Source organism: Sebastes umbrosus, chromosome 6 (assembly GCF_015220745.1).
Source record: "Sebastes umbrosus isolate fSebUmb1 chromosome 6, fSebUmb1.pri, whole genome shotgun sequence".
Taxonomy (NCBI): Eukaryota; Metazoa; Chordata; class Actinopteri; order Perciformes; family Sebastidae; genus Sebastes; species Sebastes umbrosus.
The window spans coordinates 5,256,995-5,282,943 of NC_051274.1; the positions used below are offsets into that span (position 1 = coordinate 5,256,995).

The 25,949-nt window shown below is 40.3% G+C and overlaps 2 protein-coding genes across 4 annotated transcripts; one reads left to right on the forward strand and one right to left on the reverse strand.

Moving 5' to 3' along the window:
• Positions 1 to 326: 326 nt before the first annotated feature.
• On the reverse strand, positions 327 to 18,530 carry ampd1. 2 transcript variants are annotated; one of them, XM_037772057.1, is made up of 17 exons: positions 18,378 to 18,530; positions 16,324 to 16,335; positions 14,402 to 14,410; positions 13,252 to 13,417; positions 11,161 to 11,323; positions 9,049 to 9,214; positions 8,717 to 8,936; positions 7,597 to 7,726; positions 6,988 to 7,182; positions 5,605 to 5,736; positions 5,205 to 5,368; positions 4,866 to 4,992; positions 3,409 to 3,572; positions 3,019 to 3,139; positions 2,159 to 2,332; positions 1,657 to 1,767; positions 327 to 754 (listed from the first exon to the last, which is right to left on the reverse strand). In XM_037772057.1, the coding sequence occupies exons 1-17, from the start codon at positions 18,397 to 18,399 to the stop codon at positions 599 to 601; spliced, it is 2,232 nt and encodes a 743-aa protein (XP_037627985.1). In that variant the 5' UTR covers positions 18,400 to 18,530; the 3' UTR covers positions 327 to 598. The 2 variants fall into 2 exon arrangements, with proteins under 2 accessions (XP_037627985.1, XP_037627986.1); XM_037772058.1 differs by lacking the exon at positions 16,324 to 16,335 and having other exon boundaries at positions 18,378 to 18,527.
• Positions 18,531 to 22,526: 3,996 nt separating this feature from the next.
• On the forward strand, positions 22,527 to 24,811 carry rassf11 (Ras association domain family member 11). Of its 2 annotated transcripts, XM_037771664.1 has the most exons (3): positions 22,527 to 22,785; positions 23,037 to 23,149; positions 23,234 to 24,811. In XM_037771664.1, the coding sequence occupies exons 2-3, from the start codon at positions 23,047 to 23,049 to the stop codon at positions 24,550 to 24,552; spliced, it is 1,422 nt and encodes a 473-aa protein (XP_037627592.1). In that variant the 5' UTR covers positions 22,527 to 22,785; positions 23,037 to 23,046; the 3' UTR covers positions 24,553 to 24,811. The 2 variants fall into 2 exon arrangements, with proteins under 2 accessions (XP_037627592.1, XP_037627593.1); XM_037771665.1 differs by having other exon boundaries at positions 22,527 to 23,149.
• Positions 24,812 to 25,949: the final 1,138 nt, after the last annotated feature.

Genomic DNA, 25,949 nt, shown 5'->3' on the forward strand with positions numbered 1-25,949 from the left:
CTCAGACTAATAACTTCATGACTAATGCACATTTCTCCCCTTCATTCTGCTGATACAGCTAAATGTCTACACAGCTAAGCTTCTAAAGGAAACAACAGCCATCGGAAAACTACTTTTGGTGCAGTGTAAAAGAAACAAGGCGCCCAATAAGAGTGCACATCATGTCTCATTTACAACTTATATGTCAGAGCTTATGAGGAACATCTGAAGGCAGCAGTAGCTCTGCCAAGTAAAGAAATCAACACAAGACAACTAAATAATGTTCCAAAGTAATTCTGATTAAATTATGAAATGCATCAATGGGGCAACTACCACACAAAGACACGTGTTATTTCACATTTTATTCCCTTTCTTTCTCATACACGATGTTTCTCCACATGGAATACACTCATACTGAAGTCAGTTGGACAGGGTGTGCAGATTATACAGTGAAGAGCAAACAGGTTTCTTCTTCCAAAGGAGAGAAGATCGGTGTGTAAGAAGGTCAGTTTCTTTAAGATTCAATTGTTTAAGAGTTAATGTGAAAAACAGATGTAGAAACGTTTCTACATCCCGACAGAGATGAGTTTGAGCGGGTGTAATTCATATTTGAGGGTGTTTACTCTGAGTTAAGGCCCTCCTTGATGAGGTTGAGCTCATAGCACAGGGTCTCGTAGCGATATGCCATACGGATCTGGGCCACATTGGTCTTGCGGATGTCGTTGCCCTCTGGGCCCTCCTTCAGGAAGTCATGACCCAGGAAGTGGCTCTTCTCCTAGAACACAAAAGGAAACCACAAGCGTGTTTTGGTGCGAGTATAAAATCATCTTCATGTGGAACATGTTTAATCTCTTTGATTTAAGAACAGCCTGCACATTTAAAGCTGAGGTAGGCAGGTTGGAGTAAGTATGATTAAAAAAACATCCTGACAGTAGTGCATGAGACAGGTAATCTGAAAAATAAATATGTGCCTCTGTGTCTTCCGGTGCTCCTAACAGCATCTGCAAGATTTCACAGACCGGCGGAAAACAACCAATCAGAGCCGAGCTGGAGCCTTGCCGTCTCTGAGCAGCTGTCACGGTCAAACTAGGGAGCGTTGATCAAATATTAATTAATATTCTGTTACTGTAATGCCTATTTCTCATATAAAATGTTTTCTGAAACATATTGTAGTGTACTGTTTAGCTGTAAAATGAGAAAGTTTGTGACTCGGCAGCCATGTTGAGATCAGTTGAGGAAATACCAAGCACCGCCCACCAGCCAGAGCAAACTTTCTCATTTTACAGCTAAACAGTACACTACAAGATGTTTCTGAAAACATTTGAGGCGAGAAATAGGCATTACAGTAACAGAATATTAATTCATATTTGATCAGCGCTACCTAGTTTGACCGTTTGATCAGAGTTCGCGAGTGATTGACAGCTGCCTCCGTTGAATGAACAGCCAATAGGAACGCTTTCTCTCTGAAATGACCTGTGATTGGTCAAAGTCTTCCGTCACGGGCTAGATTTTTCTAAAGCCTGGAAACAGAGCCATGAGGAGGTGCAGAAGTCTAGTTTTCTCTCAGAACACTTGAATTACAATATGCTGAAAGGTTATTATGGAATTTTTTTCCCAATGATGCCAAAAATATTCTGCCTACTGAAGCTTTAAAGTTCTCCATCAGGTGTGTGTTACCTCATGAGACATGGCGCTCTGCAGAACGCTGTTCCTGGAGATCTCACACATGTCGCAGGTACTGAGCTTGAAGACCTGGGCTGCAATAGCGTACTCCTCCATCAGGGGTTCCTGTGGACACAGAGATATTTGGATCACTCTTTTTTCAAGTTACTGAGGCTCAAAAGAGACCTCGTAGACACAGCTCCCAAAAGCTATAGTACATACGTTTGCCATGAACTGTGGAAGGCAGCATTTTCCAGAGGTAACTGTGTTTATGCAATTCACATTATTAAATAGCTAATTTTGCACACATCTGCATGCTCTACATATGGCATTATGCTTGCAATGCATGTTCAATCAATGCATGTTCTACTCCATTTCCGTTTGAGTGTGCTGTACATTACTTTGTCTGTACGATATGAATACAAAAACTAAAATGCATTCATCTGTAGATGTAATACAATACTCATTATACACAGCACAGCATGTGCCACTTTAAACTCTCTCCATGTGCTCAGACCTTGGTGTAGTGGAACTGCATGGGGTCGTCGGTGGAGAGAGAAACCACCAGGCCTTTCTTGTGGAACTCCAGCAGCGGGTTCTTAGCGTATTCCAGGAACAGGCTGTTGTTGCTGAGAGGGGACATGGCGATGGGGAGCTGGGTGAGGAAGTACAGGTACTGCAGCACAGGACTCTGGGGGTGGAAGAGTCATATATGTGATCAGTTTACAAAATCAGGTTCAGTCCACCTAGCAATTTGACTTTGATTTTTGATAATAAAGTAGGCAAAATTACTTGAAGGGCAATAAATAATGTATTAACTGCATGATTACTCATAGGATGAATCTCAGATCTGAGATTGCACTTGACATTAGATTATCAACTGTACTGTAGTCGAGATATCTCCTTACAAAGTTGCTCTTTTAAGGAAACCTAAAGAAGTTAAAGATTGTTGCAATAACTCAATAGTTATCAATACAGATAAGGCCTGCAGAGCCGAACAACATAAGGAAGGATAACATCCACTTGGATACATATTTCAAACATTGGATATTTCTTCCCCCTGTGACCTCTCTGTGTCCTTATGCACTTTAATCAGTTTATTAGATTATTGGATAATCTAACATCTTACATTGACAATTAGATATAAATTCAAATCCGGTGAAGATAATAAAGCATTGGAATGTATTTTAATCTTCTTCTCTTATGACTCAGTTGCACACTGTGTATAATGATTGCCATATTGTGCTGTCGGACCATGGAAACCTTGTGGTTCCTTTACAGAATCCAAGTCTGACACCAAGAACTGTTGGTTGATCACGTGCAGATGAAAGTACGTATGAGTGCTGCTGAGTTACGGTAAGTGAAGAGAGGACTGACCTTCTTGAGGTTGAGGCCGTGAGAGATGTTGTCAGCGGTCATGAAGGCAGCCAGCAGATGGGTGATGGCCCCGGCCTCACCGCAGTGAGGCCTGAACATGAATGTGTTCATCCCCCTCTCACTGGAAAGCAGATGAGAAACACATACAGTATTATACTATGGAAAGGACACATATTCCTAATGGACTTATTGTCCTTTTTCGTCAAATATGCACTCACTGTGAGTATTTACAGAGGAGAAGATGAGATTTAAAGTAATGAGGGAAAAGTATCATGGATATGAACACAAAGTAGCAGGAATCTCTTTTAAAAAAACAACAACAAAAATTCATGCACCGCTTGCTAATACAGAAAAAGACAAAACTGTGTGTCCAGAGACAAAGTTACTGACCTGCGGAGCTGGTTGAGCACAGCGATGTTGGCATACATGTAGTAGATGTAGTAGGTGTAGGAGGGGTTCTTCGCGATGTCCCACTCCTCTGGTTTGGGGCTCTTAGTGGAGAACATGTGACCACTGTGCTTAGACTCATCGTCCACGCTGTCGAAACCTGTCACCTGCACACCAGGAGGCAAACGGTTAATTATACAGGGAACAGAAGGCTCTCCTCTGGAGGTCATTCTGAGTCTTTCAACTCAAAATAACTGTGAAAAACTGGTTGCCGTCCTTTGTGTGTGACTACATTTCACCAGAAATTGGTGGTCTACTAATTTACTATCCACATGTCTGGTCACTGTAGTCTAAAAGGAGCGGGGGGTTACCATCCACCGTGGATGTATTTTCCTAACTTACATTTTTGTAATCCTCAAGGTGTCTAATAAACACATTTTGATGTTTCCGAATCCCAACTCAAAAATGTTGTCCCAAGGTGCGTTTGGCGGCCATCTTTTCGGCCATCTTGGATTTCCAACAAAAATTGAAAATCAACGTAACATTTGAATTAGACATCATACAGACACAAATGACCCCATTTTGCTGTGTACATTTTTTTTAACAAGTTATACATATATTTATAATCTATACAAGCAAGTTGTCATTGTTCAAACAATAAGATGGTGACCCATGCAAGATTTGGGTTGTAAATTAGTTGTAAAAGGGGTCCCTTGACCTCTGACCTCAAGATATGTGAATGTAAATGGGTTCTATGGGTACCCACGAGTCTCCCCTTTACAGACATGCCCACTTTATGATAATCACATGCAGTTTTGGGGCAAGTCATAGTCAAGTCAGCACACTGACACACTGACAGCTGTTGTTGCCTGTTGGGCTGCAGTTTACCATGTTATGATTTGAGCATATTTTTTATGCTAAATGCAGTACCTGTGAGGGTTTCTGGACAATATCTGTCACTGTTTTGTGTTATTAATTGATTTCCAATAATAATTATGTACATAGGGCTACGTTTGCATAAAACAAGCATATTTGAGTATTAAATACTTGACAATATTTGAATATATTTAAATATATATATTTTAATATTTTAAATATTTTAATCGATTGACAGCCCTAATAATGAGTTTACTCATATGGTGGCTGTAATTATTGTTTATTTAGCAGCTCTTTACTCAAACATAGAGAGCGGCTGTATTTTCACCATTATATTTTTTAGATATTTTGGGAGACTATGGTAATTTCTTTGAAGGGGAGGGTGCAAAGAAAATATTGATAATGCAGCAGAGGGCCTTGCTTTTTTATAAAATAAAATACCCCAGTAACTTTCACAGAGTCCCCAATTCATGGCAGGGAAATTTGTCCTTTAACCAAGATACAATTTGGTGTCTTGTTGTGTCTCAGCTGTTATGATCATCCCAGTTACCTATAAATGCTTTGTGTAACTGTTTGTGACTCACGTGCTGGAGGAAGATGCTGAGGTCTGGGTTGGACTGTGGGTCGATGGTGGCCTGGAACACGGGAAGGAAAATGTTCTCCAACATCTTGCCAAAGTGGGGCACAAAGTCCCTGCTTCTGAAGATGTCGCTAAGGTAGAAGAGGGAGAAAACAGATTCATTCAAATATGAATTCTAGCCATCTTTCACACCTTTTGAGCCTTTTTTTCAGCAGGGGATTCTTTAATATCATATCCTGGGCAAAGTAGAATCTGTCATTTATCCACAAGGATAAATTATTTTCCATCTGTCTCACATTTTGGTCAAACTGCATAGAAGAAAGAATCCAGATTGAGAACTCACTAGATCCTGGGTATTTGAATCATCCATTTGAGGTGTGGGGAGAAGACTCTGTGCCTGACGAACCAGCCGGAGAGCTTGTTCCACTCGGTGGCGTTGCAGCCGTAGATGGACAGACGAGGCTCAGCATACTGGTACTTGGCATCCTCCAGGTCACTGGCTACTTCCTGGTTTACACAACTCACACAACTCAGGCTCAGATCACATGAAGTTCAGTACATCATAGATGATCCATTTGGCAGATCAGTATAGGCTGATAAATAGACAACAGAAAGCTGTATAATATCTCCTTCTAGGATGTTGACTTACAAAAATATGGATCATTTCATTATCAAAACCTATTTTTCTAGAACTGTTTTTCTGTGATGTTTTTTTGATCTATTCTTTTTATATAGAAACTGACCTTGATGATGGTGGCAAAGTACTCTCCATTGATGTGGTTCTCTGTCTTCATGTACAGGTCACGCAGCTCACTGGCTCCTACGGGGTTGTACTTGGCATTGAACTTATCAAAACGTTGGAAGGTTTGTCTTCCCTTCAGGGAACAAATAACAAAGAGACAAGAAAAGAGATTTAGACCATGAAAGGTTGACTGAGGAGATGGGGCAATAGGATTGATTGATTTATTCTAACTACCTTGGATTATCATTTTGCTTTAAATGTACTTGTGTGATTTTCCCCTTTTATATATACATACTTTATGAGCATTGTTGAAGGAACATGAGACTAAAGGTTTTCATTGCCAATGATTGCTTTGCAGGAATTGGCAAATGACAAATAAAGAACCTTGAATGTTGCAATAATGTTAAGAAAATTTGGATATTTACTTTAAAGTGCCAGTGTGTAGCATTTAGGGGGATCTATTAGCAGAAATGGAATACTATTCATAACTATGTTTCCTTTAGTGTATAATCATCTGATAATAAGAATTGTTGTGTTTTCGTTAGCTTATAATGAGCCCTTCATATACATAGGGGACGGGTCCTCTTCACAGAGTCCACCATGTTGGTCCGCCATGTCTCTACAGTAGCCCGGAACGGAAAAACCAAACACCGGCTCTAGAGAGAGACTTTCATGTTTTTATGTTACCTGAAGGCCACTGTAGTTCTCCGACACGCTTGTGAAACTGCGGTAACGTGAGCCGCCAAGTGCAAAACCGTGGCATCGCCAGCCGCCGTCTGACTTCCGTTGCTCCTAAAGTAGTGTTATTATGGTAAGGATGGCCTCTGAGCGAGGGAAACGGCGTTACTAAAGTTTTGCACTCGGCGGCTCACGTTACTGCAGTCTTAGAAAGGGAGGAGTGAGGGGAGGGGTACTCACTTGGTTGCAATTTGCAACCACACCACTAGATGCTGCCAAATCTTACACACTGTACCTTTAAGTAGTCGTTTTCCAAATAGAGTGAATAAGGAAATTACATTTTAAAGATGTCCTTTAGATGTTTAAATTGTGGTAATTTCTGATGTAATATATTTATTGTATTGTCTACCAGTATGTATACAATCTACAATTTTAAGAAAAACTATGAAAAAAATGATTTTTAATATAAAACCTTTGACTGTTGTTCTCAGCATTTTGATATCAGAAACTCCTCATTATGTGTACTTACAATAAAAAAAAAATCAATCCTATTAAACACTTGGATGCTTTCTGACACAGTCAGAGAACAGCAATTGAAATTTCTCATGTTTCCTTTACATACTAATTAAATTTGCTGCTATGCATTTTTATTACTCTGTCTCTTCACATCTAAAGCTGCCAGTGTTCCAACAAGAGAGTAACGTACAGCGTGCACATCCAGGGAGTCCACAGTGAGGTCATAAGGGTGCAGGTGAAGGGACTCGAAGAGCTCCTTCATGGTGACCTCTTTCCCATGAAGCTTATGCACGACGCGGTCGGCGTCCACACGGTAAGACCTCTTGATGAAGCGCAGCAGGTGCTTCTGGTTCATGCAGGCAGCAGCGTGGATGTGGGTGTCCACCTGGGATGACAGAGAGATGAGTGAAGAAGAGTGGATCACTGAGGTTTGGGATTTATGTGGCATGTAATAACTCTGCTTGGACACAAGAGGGAGCTAAACACACACACAAAAGGTGCATATAAGTGAGGGCAACAGCAAACTAAGTGGGAAATAGAAGTTTAAGATTCAAATGCTAAACCTAATAAGAAAACCTAATTTCATAAAATGTTTGAGTGCACTGAACATGTTGATATTCAGTGTACTCAAGGGACGTTTTTCAAATGCTTTGACTTTGAATAACTGTTTTCAATGATTTCTGTATGAACATAACGTGATTTTTTTGGACATATGACACCAAAAAAGCAAAGGTTTAAGGTTGATTTAGAGTTATTTGTGCAGCTTTTTTATGTTTTGCTAAATGCTTTTATTGGCTACCTTCCTGCAGTTGTAGAAGTCCCTGTGGGGGTTCAGTTTCAGCTCCTTCATCTCTTCCATCTCATTCAGCATCTCATGCACATTGAACTTGGACATGAGGAACTTCAGACGGCGGTGAGTGTAAGTCTTACTGCAAAACAAAGAAAAGCATATTAACACATGAGCTGCACTGTGGGCGACACAGTTTTAGAGCTAGAGTGAAGTTGCTGGTATCATATGAAACTAGAAAACCGAAGGAATCCATTGGTACCAACCATGGTACGGAAGGAATCTAAATGATGTTCCGAAGTTAGGCTAAATTTTGGCGAGGAGAAACTGGCATGGACATTTTCAAAGGGTTCCTTTGACCTCTGACCTCAAGATATGTGAATGAAAATGGGTTCTATGGGTACCCAAGAGTCTCCCCTTTACAGACATGCCCACTTTATTATAATCGAATGCAGTTTGGGGCAAAAACAATGCAGTTTTGTGTTCATGTGTGATGGTGTCAGTCCCAATAGGAGCCATTTCATTGTAGTGAGACCATTTTTTGAAACTTGACCTCACTGTATAAAATGACCTGTGGTGACCTCTAGGATAATCACAGCCTCATGAAACTTTACAGCCACAAACTAGAGACCTAGAGAATTCAGAGGATGGATGGCTGTCCTAGGTAGACTGACAATAAGGGGGTTTCTGAGCAGTTTCCAGAAAAGAGGCGCTCGCCATCCAATCGCCGAAAAATGCAATTCTTGCAGAAATCTCCAAAAGTCAAAAGGTTTTGATACCACATCACAGCATGGTTTTTTCTATGGTGTTCCTCAAGGTCTTGGTGTCTTAATGTGGTATTTTGGAGGGATTTTTGATAATTTTTATCAATTCTTGAGTGGTAAAAAATGGTTCAATTTAACACCAAATCTGTGTAACAAATGGTATCAACCTAACATAGCATGGGAATGGCCATCATATACTTCCATCACAATGTTCTAAGCCCTTATACACTTTCAAAATGTATTTTAATCAATTCATTATTTATTAATTATTATTTTATTTCTGATTTATGACTAGAACATCTTGACAGTGGAAAAGGTTAAATTCTAAAATTCAAAACAGAGCAATCAACACATCTCAAGGGACTCACGTTGGGCCCTGTGCAATGAGAGCAATGAGGAAGTTCATGTCATCGATGAAGGTGTCGTAGTCGGGGTGGGGCAGGTCTTTGGGCTGATGTTTGTCAGCAGCTGCGGCGTCCTTGTACACATAGATGAGACCCTCCTTCATACGAGCAACGTATCCCAGATTCTTTGGCAGGTTCTTGGTATCAAAGGGGTCCTCCCCGTTCTTTGGAGGAGCTGTGAAGACTGTTGTATGGATGAACATAGACATGAATCATTACCATTATTATGAATCAAATATCTCACATAAGCTCATTTATCTAAACCCCAGGTCCACCATCTTATTGAGCCTCCTCACCTGGCTGCAACTGCTCTTCAACTTTGAAGGTCTCCCCCTCGATATCACGCAGGTACTCAGAGGTTGTCCGTGGGAAGCGCTGGTAGGCCAGCCTCATGTACTTCTCCCTGATGGTCAAGGCACGGTATACACCCTTACAGGACAGCTCAAAGTCATCCATGGTCACCTGATTGGCAGATATAAGACATGTCACAGATTTTTAAGTTACGCATACCTGTGCAAAAATTGTAGCCTTACAGTAACATGTGGCTATGTCAACTTTTGAAGCATTCCTTTCAAAAACAAGATGAACCACCAGCTCTCAACTCCAAAAATACTAAATGTAATTCATAATTTGTATTTGTTTGATGGAAGGGGTGAAAGCTTCATTGCTAAAAAACCTTTCTGTGCAAAACATTGTCCCTATTTTGCGGTTTGTGTTTTTCTGATATGTTCCATTATTACATGAGAGGTCATTTGTTCTCTTTGAAATTATGCCATATGTTATATAGTCAGGGTATATGTCTTAACAAACGAGAGGTTTTGAGTAGGTTAAAGCAGGAATAACAATCAGTTCCTCCAAAGTGTTTCTCTCTGTAAATGTCAAACCCACAGTCATGAAACCTAAACCTCGGCCTGCTCTCAGATGAGCTCCATTCATGGACCTCTGGCTCTGTGGCCACTGACCCACAGACACATATAGTCAGTGAAATTCAAAGTCTGCATCCATGTCCACTTGACCCAAGTCTAGTTTAGGAACCTTTCATGACATGCAGTAAATACAGTGGAAGAAAGCTCCTACTACTACTGCTAGTGGCCTACACTGTAAAACATCATACTGAAATTCAGTGCAAATCAAATATTTTTTTATAATGAACTTATTTTAAAAAGTTACAATTTCTTATAGGTCAGTTTCCAATCTTTATGCTAAGCTAAGCTAACTGGCTGCGGGTTGTTTTAGCCTTATATTGAACGGACAGATATGTAAGTGGCATCAATCACTTTAACTTTTGGCAAAAAAGAGACTAAGTGTATTTTGCAAAAACTGATTCCTTTAAATCAACTTGACTTAAATTTCTTGTTAAGTCTAGTGATTTGAAATGATGATTGAATGAACGTTCTCCTGACTGTTCACTGAACTAACTAAATGAAGTTTCTGAAGAAAGTCGTCAGCAGCTGTCAACCTATATGTAGCAGCTTGTGGAAGATTCCGGTGACGCACAATGACTGCACAGGCAGAGTTTGTGCAGAGAGGCAGGCAGCCAGGTATAGGTAGACAGGCAGATAAAAACCCCATTAAAAAAACCTTTGACTTTGAGACGAGGGAACCGGAAGTACACAAAATTCTAACACATTTCCTGGTTTTAGGATTCCTGCAGCACTCTATTGTCTAGTGGAGATACAGTGCTACCCTGCAAAACATTTTTAGCTAGTTCAACTAATTCCCTCCATTTTTGTCTGAAAAACTAAATGTTGTTTTTATCATTCTCCTCATAGCGTTCCCTGAACTTAAAGGGGGAAAAAAAAACGTTGCTTGACTTTGTTAAATGTATGGGATACTATCCTTCATCATGGCTGGAACAATTTAAAAAAAATTGTCACTATTAGTCACATAGACACAAAATCATGGGAAAATATGGTCCAGGTTGAAAAATACAGAAGTTACCCTTTAAACGTCATCACGCCCAACACTAGTCCATCTTTAGCTAAGTGGTGGTGACATGAAGTCATGTGACCATGGTGTGGTTTGTTTATATCCTAACGTTACCGTTTTACTTATGGCGATTGCATTTACATTTCAAAAATCATAAAAGTGGTGTTCATTCGTGAAGATTATCTTGCTGAACAGAATGTGCATAAACGTTTGTTTGCCACAGAGCTTATTTTCTGCAATAATCCAAAACCCAATGGAAAAATCCCATTGGCTTTTTGTGGAGGGAACCAGGGCAATGTTAACTTCCTGGTTGGCCTACAAACATAAGCACTCTATGAGTTTGATGCTACTTGCTGATGATTTTACATCAAAGATTAATTGAAGTCTAAAAAGGTGGGTGATCTAAAAATATAAAGGCAAACAAAGTACTCCAAGTTCACCAGTGAATTTGAATGGAATGAAAGGAAAGTGAACAGTACCCCGGAGGCGTAGTCTCCGATGATGGCCACTCTCTGGAAGTCAGGCACTTCCAGGTAGAGGGGCGTGTCCATCTTCACCGACACAGAGGAAGCAGTGTGGGCAGCAGTTGTGTGGGAAGCGGCTGTAGGCACGGCCATGGTGAGGCTGCGCTGGTGCCTCTTGCTGTGGATAAAGAGAGGTGAGGTTAAGAGCAATGGTTCCCAACCTGGGGTTCAGGCCCATAAGGGGGGGCGACAAAGATCACAGGAGATGCACCAGGATTTGTCTGCTCTGAGGTTGTCAAAACTAGATTTGCTCATGTATAACTAAAATTCTGCTTTAATGTATAACTAAAATTCTGCTTTAATCCGTATTTGTTGGCGTTTAGCCTTTCAAAAACAACATTTTCACTGCGGTCAGAAACCTATTGACTCTCCCGGTTGAGGCACACAAAGCGAGGCCCCCTACTGCATTAACTGGGCAGTCTAGCAGCAATCTAACAACATCATAAATCACATTTATATAACCACAATAACAAAAAAATCTATTTTGTCACTAACACTATTATAGTAAATCAAAACAAAAAAATACATAATATTATGTATCTGCATTCACTTAGTGAATCTGTCAAATTGCATCACTTTATTCATGTTGACGAAACTTACGAGTTCTATTCATTAAAGAAAGTTAATTTAATTAAAAAAAAAAAAAAACTAATTTGATCACACTGAAACGCCTTATTCAAATTGAGGATTTTGTTCGAGGATTTGTAATTTTTTTAGGGTGATGACGTCGGGGGGCTCAGCTTTTCTTAGATACAAGTAGGGGAGGCTTCAAGGAAAATTGGGAACCACTGGTTTAGGAGTTGGCTTCACCCATTTTCAACTTTTTTGAAAACAGAAATTACCCTCAAGACTAAAACTAAATGTAAGAGCCAAAACATGATGCTGACATACTGAGGTTGTGGTGTAATTCAATTTTAGGAACACTAGGTGGCACTGTATTAATTGACTGACCCAGCCACGGGTATATAGGTAAGGAGGTGTGTTGTTGGCGTCAGGGTTTAGCCCGGAAGGGCTAAGGGTTTTTGACCGCAGGGACGCTGAATTGTTTGCCGTGTTGTTGTTGTTTACTCGTTGCTATGGTAACCGGACTTGCTTCTTTAAAGGGACTATTTGTAATTTTTAAGCGTATAAATGTAGCGGGTCGCCACACATGCGCGCTCACATATGCGCGTTCGCGTGTTGCCGCTGCCTCTCCAACTCTGCCTGCCTGCCTTCGCTCAGAGAGCGCGCGCGTTCTCAGCTCGCTCCACCTCTAGACGTGAACGCGCGCTCACTCCACACTGCAGAAGAGTTAGTTTAGCTTTGAGAATATATAGTGAATGTACAGTGGACGTTTGTGCAGAAAAAAAATGCTGCGGCTCCTCCAGACCAACAGAGGTTTCCCGTGTCTTGTGAAGTGACGGAGCTCCTCAGCTAGTAACGTTATCGTCTCATTACCGACCAGGTGCCGGTGTCTCCCTGCTCTCTCTGGCTGCGGGCGGAGAGAGCAGGGAGACACGCTGCAGAGCCCCGCTGCATCAGCCTGCGCTGAGGCAGTAAAAGCCAACACTAAGATCAGATCTAAATCATGTTCATGGAGAGACCTTCGTCTGGTCAGCTAACATTACTGCCAAGCAGCTGAAATATAGAGTGATATTGTGGTTTTAGCTGACGTGTGTCGCCTCACTGTTTTGAGCGATGCTCGTTCAGGTATATTTAGAGCGAGCAAGCGCGAGCTCGACGCTGACTTTCATTGATTTCACGGCCACAGGTGTCGCTGTTAAGAAGCATTTCTGAAAGTTACAAATAGTCCCTTTAATACACTATCAAGAATAAATGAACTGTTATTGAGAAACCAACGAGCAGCTTGAGGATCAGTTTTGTACAACACAACAGACAACTAAAGGTACTATCTACAGCAAAAAGCGCGTCAGTCCAGGGCTAATCACCTCAGTAGCTACAGTAGTAGAGCTCCTACACTAAAAATAAAACCTTATTTTCTCACCATGTAATACCGTGATGTTGCGCCAGAGGCACAAACTGGCAATACATAATCTCCCGTCTCACCGTTTATCAGCATCATCCTCAGTGTGCAGATGGTGGGCCATCTCATGGTGCATGATGGGACAGTCCTCATCCACATCAAACATAGAGATCTCATCGCGGGTGTCCTCGCTTTTGGTATCAGATGCAAAGACCTGTTCGGCGAAGGCCCGCATCTTGTCATCAGTCTCTGTCAGGCACAGCAAAGGTTCGCTCCGTTAATAACAGAAATGCATTCTGCTCCCATCACACCATGCAGCACTAAACTAAATAGGCTGTGGCCATGAGGCGAGCCACTAATAGTACTTCTTGACCGTTAATCTATGCTGCATGAATATGACTGGAGAAGGATGGAGATTCATGATGAATGAATGGTGCACATGACATCCTACTACATCTATGACGTGAAAAGGCACATACATTACCAAACCTGATGTGTGCAAACTCCAGCACATGCGTTGTATACATAACATGACAGGCTGCAACTCTGACCTCCAGTTTGGTCCCGTGCACATAGAGGAACTACAGTGATGAAGCACTGACACACACTGTCGGCTCAACTCATAGGGATACAAGATAGTATAAAGCCTTTTTAAATTTTTAACTCCAGACCCAGTTTTCCTATCATCTCTCACTCTGTGTTTAGCATTTTATTATTTGCACTCCATCAGTCAGGATGGAAATGGCTCTACCCTTACCAAAAGAGAGAGTTAACTTACAAGTATACTACTAGAAAATTGATATTAGTATACTTACTACATAAAGTATACTTGCGAAATATACTTCAACTTTACTTAAGTTGACTTCATAATAATAACTTGAAGTATACTACTTTTTTGTAAGGGTATATATGGATGTAAGTGAGATGATTTTGATCAGAATTAATCAATATGTTGAAAAAATGACAGGAAAAGAGGGTCAAGGTCCAAAATGACTGGAGTTACGAACCAAGCAATGAACAACAGTTCTTTAACAGGCATTCAAGTTTCATAAGGAACACAATGACAATATGCAGCAAGAGTGGCATTACTTGATGCCTAACTACTGTCAAGATCAAACTATACTTGTTACATGCACTTGCTAGCCAAGAGCCAAGGCTTTCTACTCAACAAATCCAGTATGGCACATGTGCTTAAAGTGATTTGGGGTTCTACGTCTCACCCTCCATACTTACTCTGTTGACCTGATTATGCCCAGCAAGAAAGTAGCACCGCCCAGAATAAGAATAATAAAAGAGAGTGTTAGAAAAGCATTGGTTAGAAAGGTGATATACAAACGTGAACATGACATGTAACTGCCATAGTTATGATACACAACATTTTAGGAACAGACACTGTATAATATTTATCAGTTCTTAACAATATAGAATATAGATTAGAAATACATGCAAAGTAGCTGTTGAGGATATGAACAATGAAATGAGACAATATGGTAAATGAACTAGTAGGATTAAGGTAACATACAGGGTCAGGATGAATAATGGCAAGGACACGTGACTGTTAAATTGAATTCACAGTTACTTTTGAAATAACAGCAGCTGGACAAAGAATTGGTAACTGCATTTTCATGACACATGCAGAGATGATTTCGTGGTCTCAGCGCTCACAGCGCTCACAGTACTCCCAGTGCTCCCAGTGCTCCCAGTGCTCCCAGTGCTCCCAGTGCAGTGGAGTAACACGTTTGGAATATGCAGGATACTCAGGTGATGTGATTCCATTACTGCACCGCTACCATTTCTAAACATCTACAACGTCAAACAACATTAAATAGGTGTTATCAGTCGCTATAAGCACCATAGATGTGGGTCATTAGGGGCCTACTACGCCTACTTCTAACATGTTGTAAAACTGAATAAAACGTCACGTTTTGAACACAAACAAAAAGGCTTCTTTAGGTTTAGGCAATAAAACTACAACTTCTTTAGGTTTAGGCAACAAAACTACAACTTCTTTAGGTTTAGGCAACACATCTACAACTTCTTTAGGCTTAGGCAATAAAACTACAACTTCTTTAGGTTTAGGCAACACATCTACAACTTATTTAGGCTTAGGCAATAAATCTACAACTTTTTAGGCTTAGGCAACAAAACTACAACTTCTTTAGGTTTAGGCAACACATCTACAACTTCTTTAGGCTTAGGCAATAAAACTACAACTTCTTTAGGTTTAGGCAATAAATATACAACTTCTTTAGGCTTAGGCAACAAAACTACAAATTCTTTAGGTTTAGGCAACACATCTACAACTTCTTTAGGTTTAGGCATAAAACTACAACTTTTTTAGGTTAAGTTAAAATAAACACTTAAGTTTAGGAAAAACAAAGACAACTACATTATTGGTTTCAAACAGAATGCGGACTCTGGTCTCCTGGGTGAAAGCCCTGTGTTTTGTTTCCCATCCATCGTTCCTGATCTCCACCCAATATGGAATTTCACGCTGTCTATACTACAGCACCTGACTTCTGCTTCTGCTCCTGTAATAATTACTACTGTTGCTAGAGGTCGCTGTCGTGTTCTTTTTTTACCTTCTGTCGGTGATCTACCATGTGAATAGATGATAAAACCTACTAGTGGGTGTAGTAGCCCCCATCTATGGGGCTTATAGTGACTGATAACACCTATTCAATAGCCTTACAACAGTCTAATCGGCTGTTCAAACAAGTCTGGAGGTCAGTTAAGTCTTGTTTGTGTGCTGCTTTGCTAACTGAGAAGCATTCCCATGGTGGAAGAGTCATTGAGCTACCTGGGAAAAGTCATTTATTGATATAATTGCTCACATTCAGTTCAGTTTTGATTGGTGATGCTCTGTTTGTAAAGCATCTGATTATATACAAATATAATGAACCAGAGAACCGACATTGAATGTGAACAATAGATTAATAAATGGTGTCAATCTCCACTGTATTCCATTACTTTCCATTTCATATGGAATAGACGTTCATTTACTCAGATCCACATTACCAGGTTGCATTCAAATGCGCTTTGGAGAAAGAATATTTGCTGATGTGACTGTCTCACATCCATACAAGAAACCATGCATTTGAAATGCTTCACATCTTCCCCAAGCTCCTAAGGACGTTTCTCAGCTCCATACTCACTTCCTCCCTTTGCTGAATAAGAAAAAAGTCCCAGGCAGGGTGGGACAGTCCAGGTTAGAGGGAAACAAAACAAGCATGGTTATGTCTCAAAGCAGCAATAATTGGGAAGTAAGTGAGCTACAAAAAAAAAAAAACTGTCCACAGACTTTGCGTTTTTTTTTGGGACTATTCCTTTAGTAGAAAATAGTCTACAGTTAGTTATGCTGATTATCTATGGAGTGTCCAGGACATTCCATTTTGTATGATTTGGGTAAACTGACCCATTGAGACTCATCTGAATTTGATCAGTTTGATCATTAACACATTTGTTGTCAGCTGTCCACACCTGCTCCGGCAGATCGTAAAACCTGCCTGCATGGATCCGACTGCCCGACAACACTGGTGTGAAATCTCTGCAGTCACATCAGAGTATCACAAGTTGAAACAGTCTCAAACACATTCTCCACCAATACCTGCCAAATCATTACAACCACTTAACCTATTAGTTGTGAAACCAAGCTCTTCAGACAGCAGCTGGTCAGACCATTGCATTTCTATTCTTCACCCTTTGAAAAACTCTAAACAGCATACTGTTCATCATATTTGCCAGATGTCTGGTGGAGGTGAGCCTATAATTAGCCACCAGTACAACATTACAGCTATTAATAGCAGCAGTGGGCCTGATGATAGAGCTGTTTATTATGGACACCCTAAACGGACATGGTTCAAACATTTTTTTAAATGCTGTTATCTCGAGATCACAAGTTCATGAGCTTTGTTATCTTTAAGAAAACAAAAGGTTGTTTTCTTTTATTACTTACAATGTTTAGGTCAAATCAGCCGACGGTAAATGCATTCAAATGGCCCAGATTGAGCTGAAAGCAAGGATGTACTATGGCTGAAAGTGATGAACTTGGTGAAGTTAGCGGAAGGATACATATGGGACTATGTCAGGTTTTCAAAATGAGCTGCCCCCCTTGAATGAACAGCCAATAGGAACGCTCTCTCTCTGAAATGACCTGTGATTGGCCAAAGTCTCCCGTTATGGGCTAGATTTTCTAAAGCCTGAAAACAGAGCCATGAGGAGGTGCAGAAGTCTAGTTTTCTCTCAGAACACTTGAATTACAATATGCTGAAATGTTATTATGGCATTTCTGCCCAATGATGCCAAAAACCTTCTGCCTACCCCCACTTTAACAACAGAATTAACTTGTGATGTCGAGATACCGGTATTAAAAAAATAAGTTTGAATCCTGTCCGTTTAGAGCTTTGATTAGTTCATAGTAGGGATGAACTACAAGAAGGAACATGAACAAAACTAAAAACTGAAGTACAAGTTGAGCATCACCTGATCTCCTGTCACACTTGACCTCTGACAATCTGCTGGCACATCACATCCATCAAACATCTCCTCTTGACATTTTCACCGCTGAAATTCAATCACTCACTAACTAGATTATGCACCGACACACAACCCCCGGAGTTTTATGATACGAATTTAAAATGCTTGCAATTGAGCTCAAGAAAGGTATTTTGACGTAGGAATCACGCAAATTGCAAAAGTAAAAAGTATTTTCGTTTAAAATTTGATGACATCTTGTGATGTCTTTATAGCCTTCATATTTGAACTATATGCATTTTAACCCCGATGAATCTGTCATTAAAGCTGTCAGTGCCATCCATTAGAGTGACAATGTAACGGTGGCAAACAGATGGGGATTTATTACCCTAACAGCTGGTAATATTACACACAGTACGGGGTGAGACCTCTGTAATATGCATTCAAAGCATATTTGCAAAGTTTTGTGAGTTCTCACTTCCATTCTTTCCATACATCTCAACAAGCAGACATGAGGGTGGCTTTCTGACAGAAAGGTCAGTTTTTCATGTGTTGGCCAAAGCATCCATGGAAAAGCATAACAAAAATGAATACACTTAAGGTGAAGGCTTCCTCTGTTCATCTTTAAAGTCAGTCATGTGTCAATATGAAATAACTTTTTGAAAATGCTATCCAAACGCTCCTTCTATAGATGAGAGTGCATGTTCAACCCCAGAGTCATTGTGCCCATACTCACCTGGCACTAAGACTTTCGGCATGGTGACGCTCTTCCTGTGAAACACTCCCTGAGGACTTGGTAAAGGATGAACAGCCACTGGACCCCTGTAGACGGGAAGTGTGAAGCCCTGTGCTTGGTCTGTGCAATATTAAGCTCCTTCTGCCTCTCACGTGTAACCAGAACCTGAACCATGCCCACACGGGACACGCCTAGACGTAACGGGGCATCTCATATGTGTCCAACTCTATTTTAAGTTGTCTATGTGCACACAGGACTCCCTGAGAGGCGCACTGGTGTGTAGACAAAGAGACGTGCATGTGTGTGTGTGAGGGAACTTGTAGTCCATTACATAACACCCTGATAGCTGCACAAGCAGATCTGCACATGCTTGGTGGGTTTATAGATGGGTGCTCATGTGTTAAAGGTGCAATGTGATCTGGGCAGAATTTTAGTTTCGAAAATTTAAAATATGAAATAATATTATCAACAGAATTTGAAGAGGTTACAGTGTTGACATTATGTCAAAGATGTCTGGGTTTATGTTGCAGAGATATCTACTGAAGTTAGCATGCTAAACAGCTAGCCCTGGGCCGTCCTGTCTTCTAATAGAGCAATTGCATTTACACTTCAAAAATCACAAAAGTGGTGTCCATTTGTGAAGATTATCTTGCTGAACAAAACGTGTATGTACCATAGACATGTGTTTGCCACATAGCTTATTTTCTGCAATAATACAAAACTCAATGGAAAAAATCCCATTGTGTTTTTGTCGAGGGAACCGGTGCAATGCTAACATCCTGGTTGGCCTACAAAAATACGTCATCTCTGGAGCTCTCTGCCCTCGCAGTTTGTTTCACGTCTGCTGGTTACAGTGTTCTCCCTCAATATTGGACCAATATCAAAAATTGTTGTCCCCATTAGTCACATAGACACAAAAACATGGGAAAATAGGGTCCAAGTAAAAAAAAATAAAAATAGAAGTTACCCTTTAAACGTCATCACGCCCAACACTAGTCCGCCTTTAGTGGTGGTGACGTGAAGTAGTGTAGATTGTTTATAGCCTAACGTTAGCTTTTTACTTCTGGTGATTGCATTTACACTGGCCTATAAAAATACTTCATCCCTGCACCACTCTATAATGTTTAATTTTAACCATCTTAGTTTAGCATGTTGGCACTAATTAGCAATAAAAACAAAGTAGTATAAAGTCAGTTTTGCAGGTATTTGGTCAATAAGTAAACATTTTTGACCAACTGATGGCACTAGACCAAGGTCAGTAGGATCCATCCTCATGGGACCCCAAATATCTGTTCCAAATCTCATGGCAATCCATCCAATAGTTATTGAGATATTTCAGTCTGGACCAAAGCGATGGACCAGCATTGCAACCCCATCTGTTAGCATGGCTAAAAAATGGGAAAGTAATATCCACTGTACCTAAAAAGCCCTGTAGACAGGTGGAGGTGACATCCTCACAAATAACCTGCCCTTAATTACCAGGTAGTATCTATCTCTTACGGGAGTAACTGGTGAGAGCAACTTTTCCACAAAAACAGCAATTTCAATTGCTGTTAAATATTTTTAATGGCATTTTTACTGCTGTCAGCATCACAAAGAAAATTCCATTCAACTCTGAGATTTCTGCCCACGCCCTGGTACAACAGAGACAGGTATTTCAAAACCTCCACTAATAAAACCAACACTATCTGTACTGCTGAATACCGGAAGAGGAAAGTAGAACAAATTTGTAATTTTGGGTTGGTAGGCAGGAAAAATCCACTTGTGTAACACACTTCTGCTTCTCCGTTCATCCTAAGACGCTGTGCAGCTCCAAGACACTTAACAAGCCGTCTATTTTTAGGGAATGTGATCCTAAATGTCAACGTTCCTCTGGAACTAGTGAAAGAGGTCAAGTTAGAAACTGGCAGTCAGTCAGTTCAGCCAGTAGAGAAATAAAAATGCCGGACAGAATGTTTTAACAGGACATTTTGTAAATAATCTTTTTCAGATAATACATTTCATAAGCATACCTTTAAAATATTTTAAGATTCCAGCTAAAACTACAGTTTATGGTTTACTGGTGACTGGAATTAAAGTAGTGACACAAGCATCAACAGTATTGAAACATTAACGTGAATGTTAGAGATGAATTTAACTTACTCATGTCTTGGTTGTTGTGCTATTTGGACAGTATGTTCTCAATAAAAAATACTTGTATAATAAAGAAATACAATTATTATGATACACTGATAACTACAAGTTTGAGCTTGAACATTTCCTCTGTGTGTGAATGTTTTATCCTACATTTCCACAGCCTTTGCCAAGTTGCCACATGAATGTGAACTTGAAGGACAAATGCACAGGCCAACATGCAGGACCGGTTCTCTCAAGATCTGACTGTTCCTCACCGTGAACCTGAGAAACTATCAGCAGCTGGACATGTGGTTCACATGGGCAAGGGGGAGCAGGGAGTCCAAGTTTCCCCGTCTCATATTCCTCCTATCGTCACCACCCGGCCTGTCAGGGACTACCAAGTTACAACAGGTGGTCCCAGAGAGAGTGGGTAGTGTTTGGCCACACAGACATTTCCTGTGATTTATACTTTTGTAATTAATTTCAAGCATCATATGGTAAGCTTGGAGAAGCAGCTGTGAAAACAACACCTCCATTAATATATTTACAATATATAAATAGTTCATGTTGGTGTCATATAACAATATTTTGTTTGATATTGAATATGATGTCAGGTTAAATGATGACTATTGATCATGTGGGAAGACATCTGAAACCTGAGCTCCTGCATCGGCCACACAGAGACTTCTGACATAATCAGCGCATGATCAATGCAGCGTTACAGCCGCGTTAATGCACCGTGTTGCACTCTGCAAGTATGAACTGAAGAGTTTATTACATGCAACATCTTTTATATAGTCATTTGATTATACGATCCTTGAGTGAAAAGCAAAAACTGACACGTTACCAGAAAAAAAAAAGATAAATTGGAGTGCATTAGCTGAAATGAAATAGCCCTGCTTTTAATGAATGACAGGTCAGAAGATTTAGCAGCTCTGAGGATCTGAGGAATGAGTATGTGCAATAGTACTCACTCACTGCACAGTTTACAAGATCTGCATGTTTACACGTTCCGTTTGGATAGTAATCACCCTTCCTGTTGGAAAGATAAAGAGGAACACCCAGATCTAAAAACAGCATGACCACATAATCAGGAGTGAATGCACGTATACAGGACCTGTTTGTTTTCAGGAACAGCAAGTTTCATTAGACTGTTTAGATTCAACTCCACAAAAGGCACTGCCTTCAGTCTTAGTTATGCTAGGACATCATAGATTATGTTTTCTTAAACTACAGCTTACTGCACATTAAAGAGTCATTTCACATTTTAAAATCTCTCCATACAATAGTTTATAAAAATAGAGTTTGCTGATAGGGATTGAGTGACCTACAAATGGTGGAGATAGTGGTGATGAGTGAGAGTTGGGTGGAATCACACAGGACACTGTCTAAATAAAAAAGATGCTCAATAAAGTGCTACAGGAATGAGTCCTAAAACACAGAAATGAGTTAGCATTTTAGCACTTCTGGTTCCCTCGTCTGGAGGTCAATGGGTTTTTAGTTAGATGCCTGAAATAAGGTCTGTGGTTAAGCTGAAGAGATTTACGTTTTGTTCTACGCCATAAAATATGTCAATAAATACCTCACTTGTGAATTATGAAGCCTTTATGTGTCTTAAAAAAGGTCGTTGTTAACAAGTGGCTAAATGAGACTACTCAACGGTAACACTTTACAGCCTCGTTGCGTATACTCGTGTTCATGTGACCGCGGTGTAGTTTGTTTATATATTATAATGTTAGCTTTTTACTTCTGCCGATTGCATCTACACTTCAGAAATCATAAAAAGTGGAAATTATTGTACGGAACAAAACGTGCAAGTATAAACCTGTTTGCCACAGAGCTTATTTTCTGCAATAACCCCAAATCCAATGGAACAATCCTATTGGCTTTTTGTGGAGGGAACCTGTGCTATTCTTCCAGGTTGGCCGACAGAAATATGTGATCCCTCCACCACTCTACAGACAAATATGGACTGCAAAAATCTCCAGTGGTGAAAATTTGCCTGAATAACACGACACTGATAATTTGCATCAGTACCGACCGTGACTTACAAAATGTATCCTGCTTCTCTATTTATTTATTTTCTGTCGTACAAATTCAACCTTGAGAAGTTCAACTTTGCTGTGTTTTTTTCAAACTACGCAAGATGGGTGGGATCATAAACTGTCCTCCAGTGGTAGGTGACTCCAGGAATTTTAATCACTCTTAATTGCTCAAGAGTTCCTCCCAACCAGAATGTTCCCCGGCCGGAGCAGAGAGGTCCGAGCATCTGTACTACAGACGGGACACAAAGGTAGGTGCTTCTAATGTTTCCTTTTAAAGCCATTATTAACAGTGTGTTTTCTGTTCTGTTTATTTTCAGTATTATGGGGACACTGTCACTGCAGACAGCCTACAAAAATGCTTTAAACTGCCGTCAATCTTGACCAACACATGCTGGGCAGACAGATTACAGTGAATGTTAATGGGGGTCATCTAGCTGTCTCCACCACTTCTGCAGAATGTGCCACACATTGACTGAACTGTGTCCTTTTCAAACAACAGATTGGGTACAATGGAAGTGAAGGTGTGGGTGGACGGCATCCCACGCGTGGTATGTGGCGTTACAGAGGAAACAACATGCCAAGAAGTAGTCCTTGCGTTGGCTCAGGCCTTGGGTATGTATGTCATCTGTGACTCTGCATAGTAATAAGATTTACGTTCTGACATGCTGACAACCACATTGTCATCCTTCTCTTTAGCTCAAACCGGGCGCTACACGTTACAGGAGAAATTTAAAGACTTTGAGCGGTGCATGGCCCCAAATGAATGCCTTCTGGAGACTCTTGAGAAATACGGTGAGCAGACCAGGGATGTCCGACTCACGCTGCTCCACAACGGACCCTCGGTCTCCGATGAAATGAGCAGGACAAAAGTTGGCAGGTACCAGCCCTGCCCGCCGCTGAGAAGGAAAGATGCGGGCACCAGAATGCGGCGGGGTAGTGGTTCACTAAGTTCGCATCGTCGAAGCTTGCCACTGCTGTCGTGTTTGAGACCAGAGGCTGAGCAGCAAAAGGAGGACCTGAAAAGGCCTAAAAGAAAGTCTCTGACACTCATGGAGGAGGCCTGGGAATGGCTGGAGAGTCTGGGTAAAGGCAAGGTCTATAGCACTGCCTGTGATAAGGAAAGCAGTAAGCGGACGGATAAAAGGAATCGTACCTCTTTGGGTATTTCTCTCACTGTTGACGAAGGTCGAAGAAGTAGAAGCAAAGCCAGAGGTCAGAAAAGTTTAAAGTCGGACTTGGATCATCAAACATCCTGCTGCATGGGAAGTCAGACGAAGGGGAAAGAGAGCAAACGCTCTGAGAAAGCAGAATCTGTTGATCCGTCCAGTTCAAACTGTGCTACAACTAAAGATGAGAAAAACAGTCTAAGAGAAACCATAATATATCAGCTCAGCTGGTTGCAGGACTTACGGGTCCAGATAGCACGCATAGACAAACAGATTTTGGAGCTCGAGGAAAAACAGAGGGCTAAAAAGGCGGAGCAGGAAGCCCAGCAGAGAACGGCTGAAGAGGAGATGGAGCAGATCAAGTTTTGGGAGAATGAATTAAAGGCGGAGGAAGGTTACGAGAAAGATTTGCAGAGCCAGTTCCTTGAGATGAGGGAAAACGCTGTGGGGTGCAAGGCCAAACTGGAGGAATACAAGCGCAAAATGCAGGGGCTCCATTTCTTCGCCACTCAAAACGTCGTTCACTCAGATTCAGAGAGGTTTGCAGAAGTTGGTGCGAATGATGCCTCGGAGATTTCAGCCGTTTCAACTAAGGAGCTAAATCGGCAACAATCTGATCCAGATGGGGATGTAAATGTTAACAGGAAGTTCCTGCCCAGAGAGGACTTGGGCCCTCCTCATGCTCTAGTTGCTCCCAACCAGATAAAGGAGCGCCGGCCCACTGGGCCCAGCGAGCTGAGGGAGTGGTGGAAACGCTGGGCTCAAACCCAAAGCCCTCAGTCACAGACTAAAAAGAAGATGATTCATCGCTCTGAGCTCACTATATATCTGGGCAGCACCAAGGTCTAGAATCAAATTAACAGGGGTCATAAATATTAGGAATGCATCATTGTACACCAAATGTGGTAATTTAATTCTGCAAAATGCAGAAATCGTCCTGCTTTAACTTGTATTGAGTATTTCTATCCCATACTTGCTGTTCCATATTAGAAATGCATCCCTGTGATCCTCAGCAAGGGAACAAAGGCAGAGGATTGAAATGAATGTCTTTCAACAGGAAGTGCCTCCATTATAGAAAATAATAATAAAAAAAGAAGCTTTAAGCCTGTTTTTGTGTACAGCACATTGTAAATGAACAGACAATGAAAAAACATTCACAAACTTAACATTTTAAATACAAATAACACGTTATAATAACCATCATTTATAAATGGTAAATTGATAGTTAATTAAAACGTAGTTCTTTTTCTGTTACACCATGAAATGATGTTTACTAATTATTAGTAATGCTATAATTTGTTATTTTAACAGTTTATTATTGCACACAACATTGTATATGTTATATACTGTATAACTATTTGTTAATGATTATGAACAGATTTGTAAACCTTTAAGAAATTGTTTATAAAACATCTATAAACATTACAGAGATAGCTGGACCAGATATTTGTAACACTGATGATTATAATACCATATTAATTTGTTAATAAATATTTTGTAAAGCATCTATAAACATTATTTAGATAGTTAATACTTTGTCAATGGTTAATAATTGGTTTCTGGTCCATCTATCTCTATTGTTTATAGAGGTTTTACAAAGATTTCTTAAAGGTTTACAAATGATTTGGTAATTATTAACAAACACTTAATGTAGTATATGAAATGTTGTGTGCAACAATATACTGATAATGAATAGTTTAATATAATCAGACTGTAATTGTTATCTCTTATCAGCTATGATACAATATATAATTTATAAACTAATTATTTCATATTACACAAACTGAGAAAATAACAGAAATTATAAAATTACTAATAATTATTAAACATGAATTATCAGTTCATTGTTTAACAGTAAAATAACTATTAATTAGCTATCAATTTACCATTTATAAATGATGGTTATTATAAAGTGTTAGCAAGGGTCCTTGCCATCGTGAGTATCCAACATATGTGACCCTGCATTCTGGTAAATTATGAAATATATTGTGCGAATAGTCCTTTTGATTTCCCTCTCTTTCATTAGGGGTGTAGCGTACACCCTTAATGAAAGAGAGGGAAATCAAAAGGACTGTATTCCTGCCTTTGCTTCAAAAAGACAGGTTTCATCTGCCCTCGATTTGAGGAAAGATTACTTTTTATACTGAACTGAATGGAACGGTGACCGTGGAAGAATGTGCGGTCTCTGAGGATGCAAACAAAGAATTAGCCCTGACGAAATTATGGATTGGATGATTCATTTTACT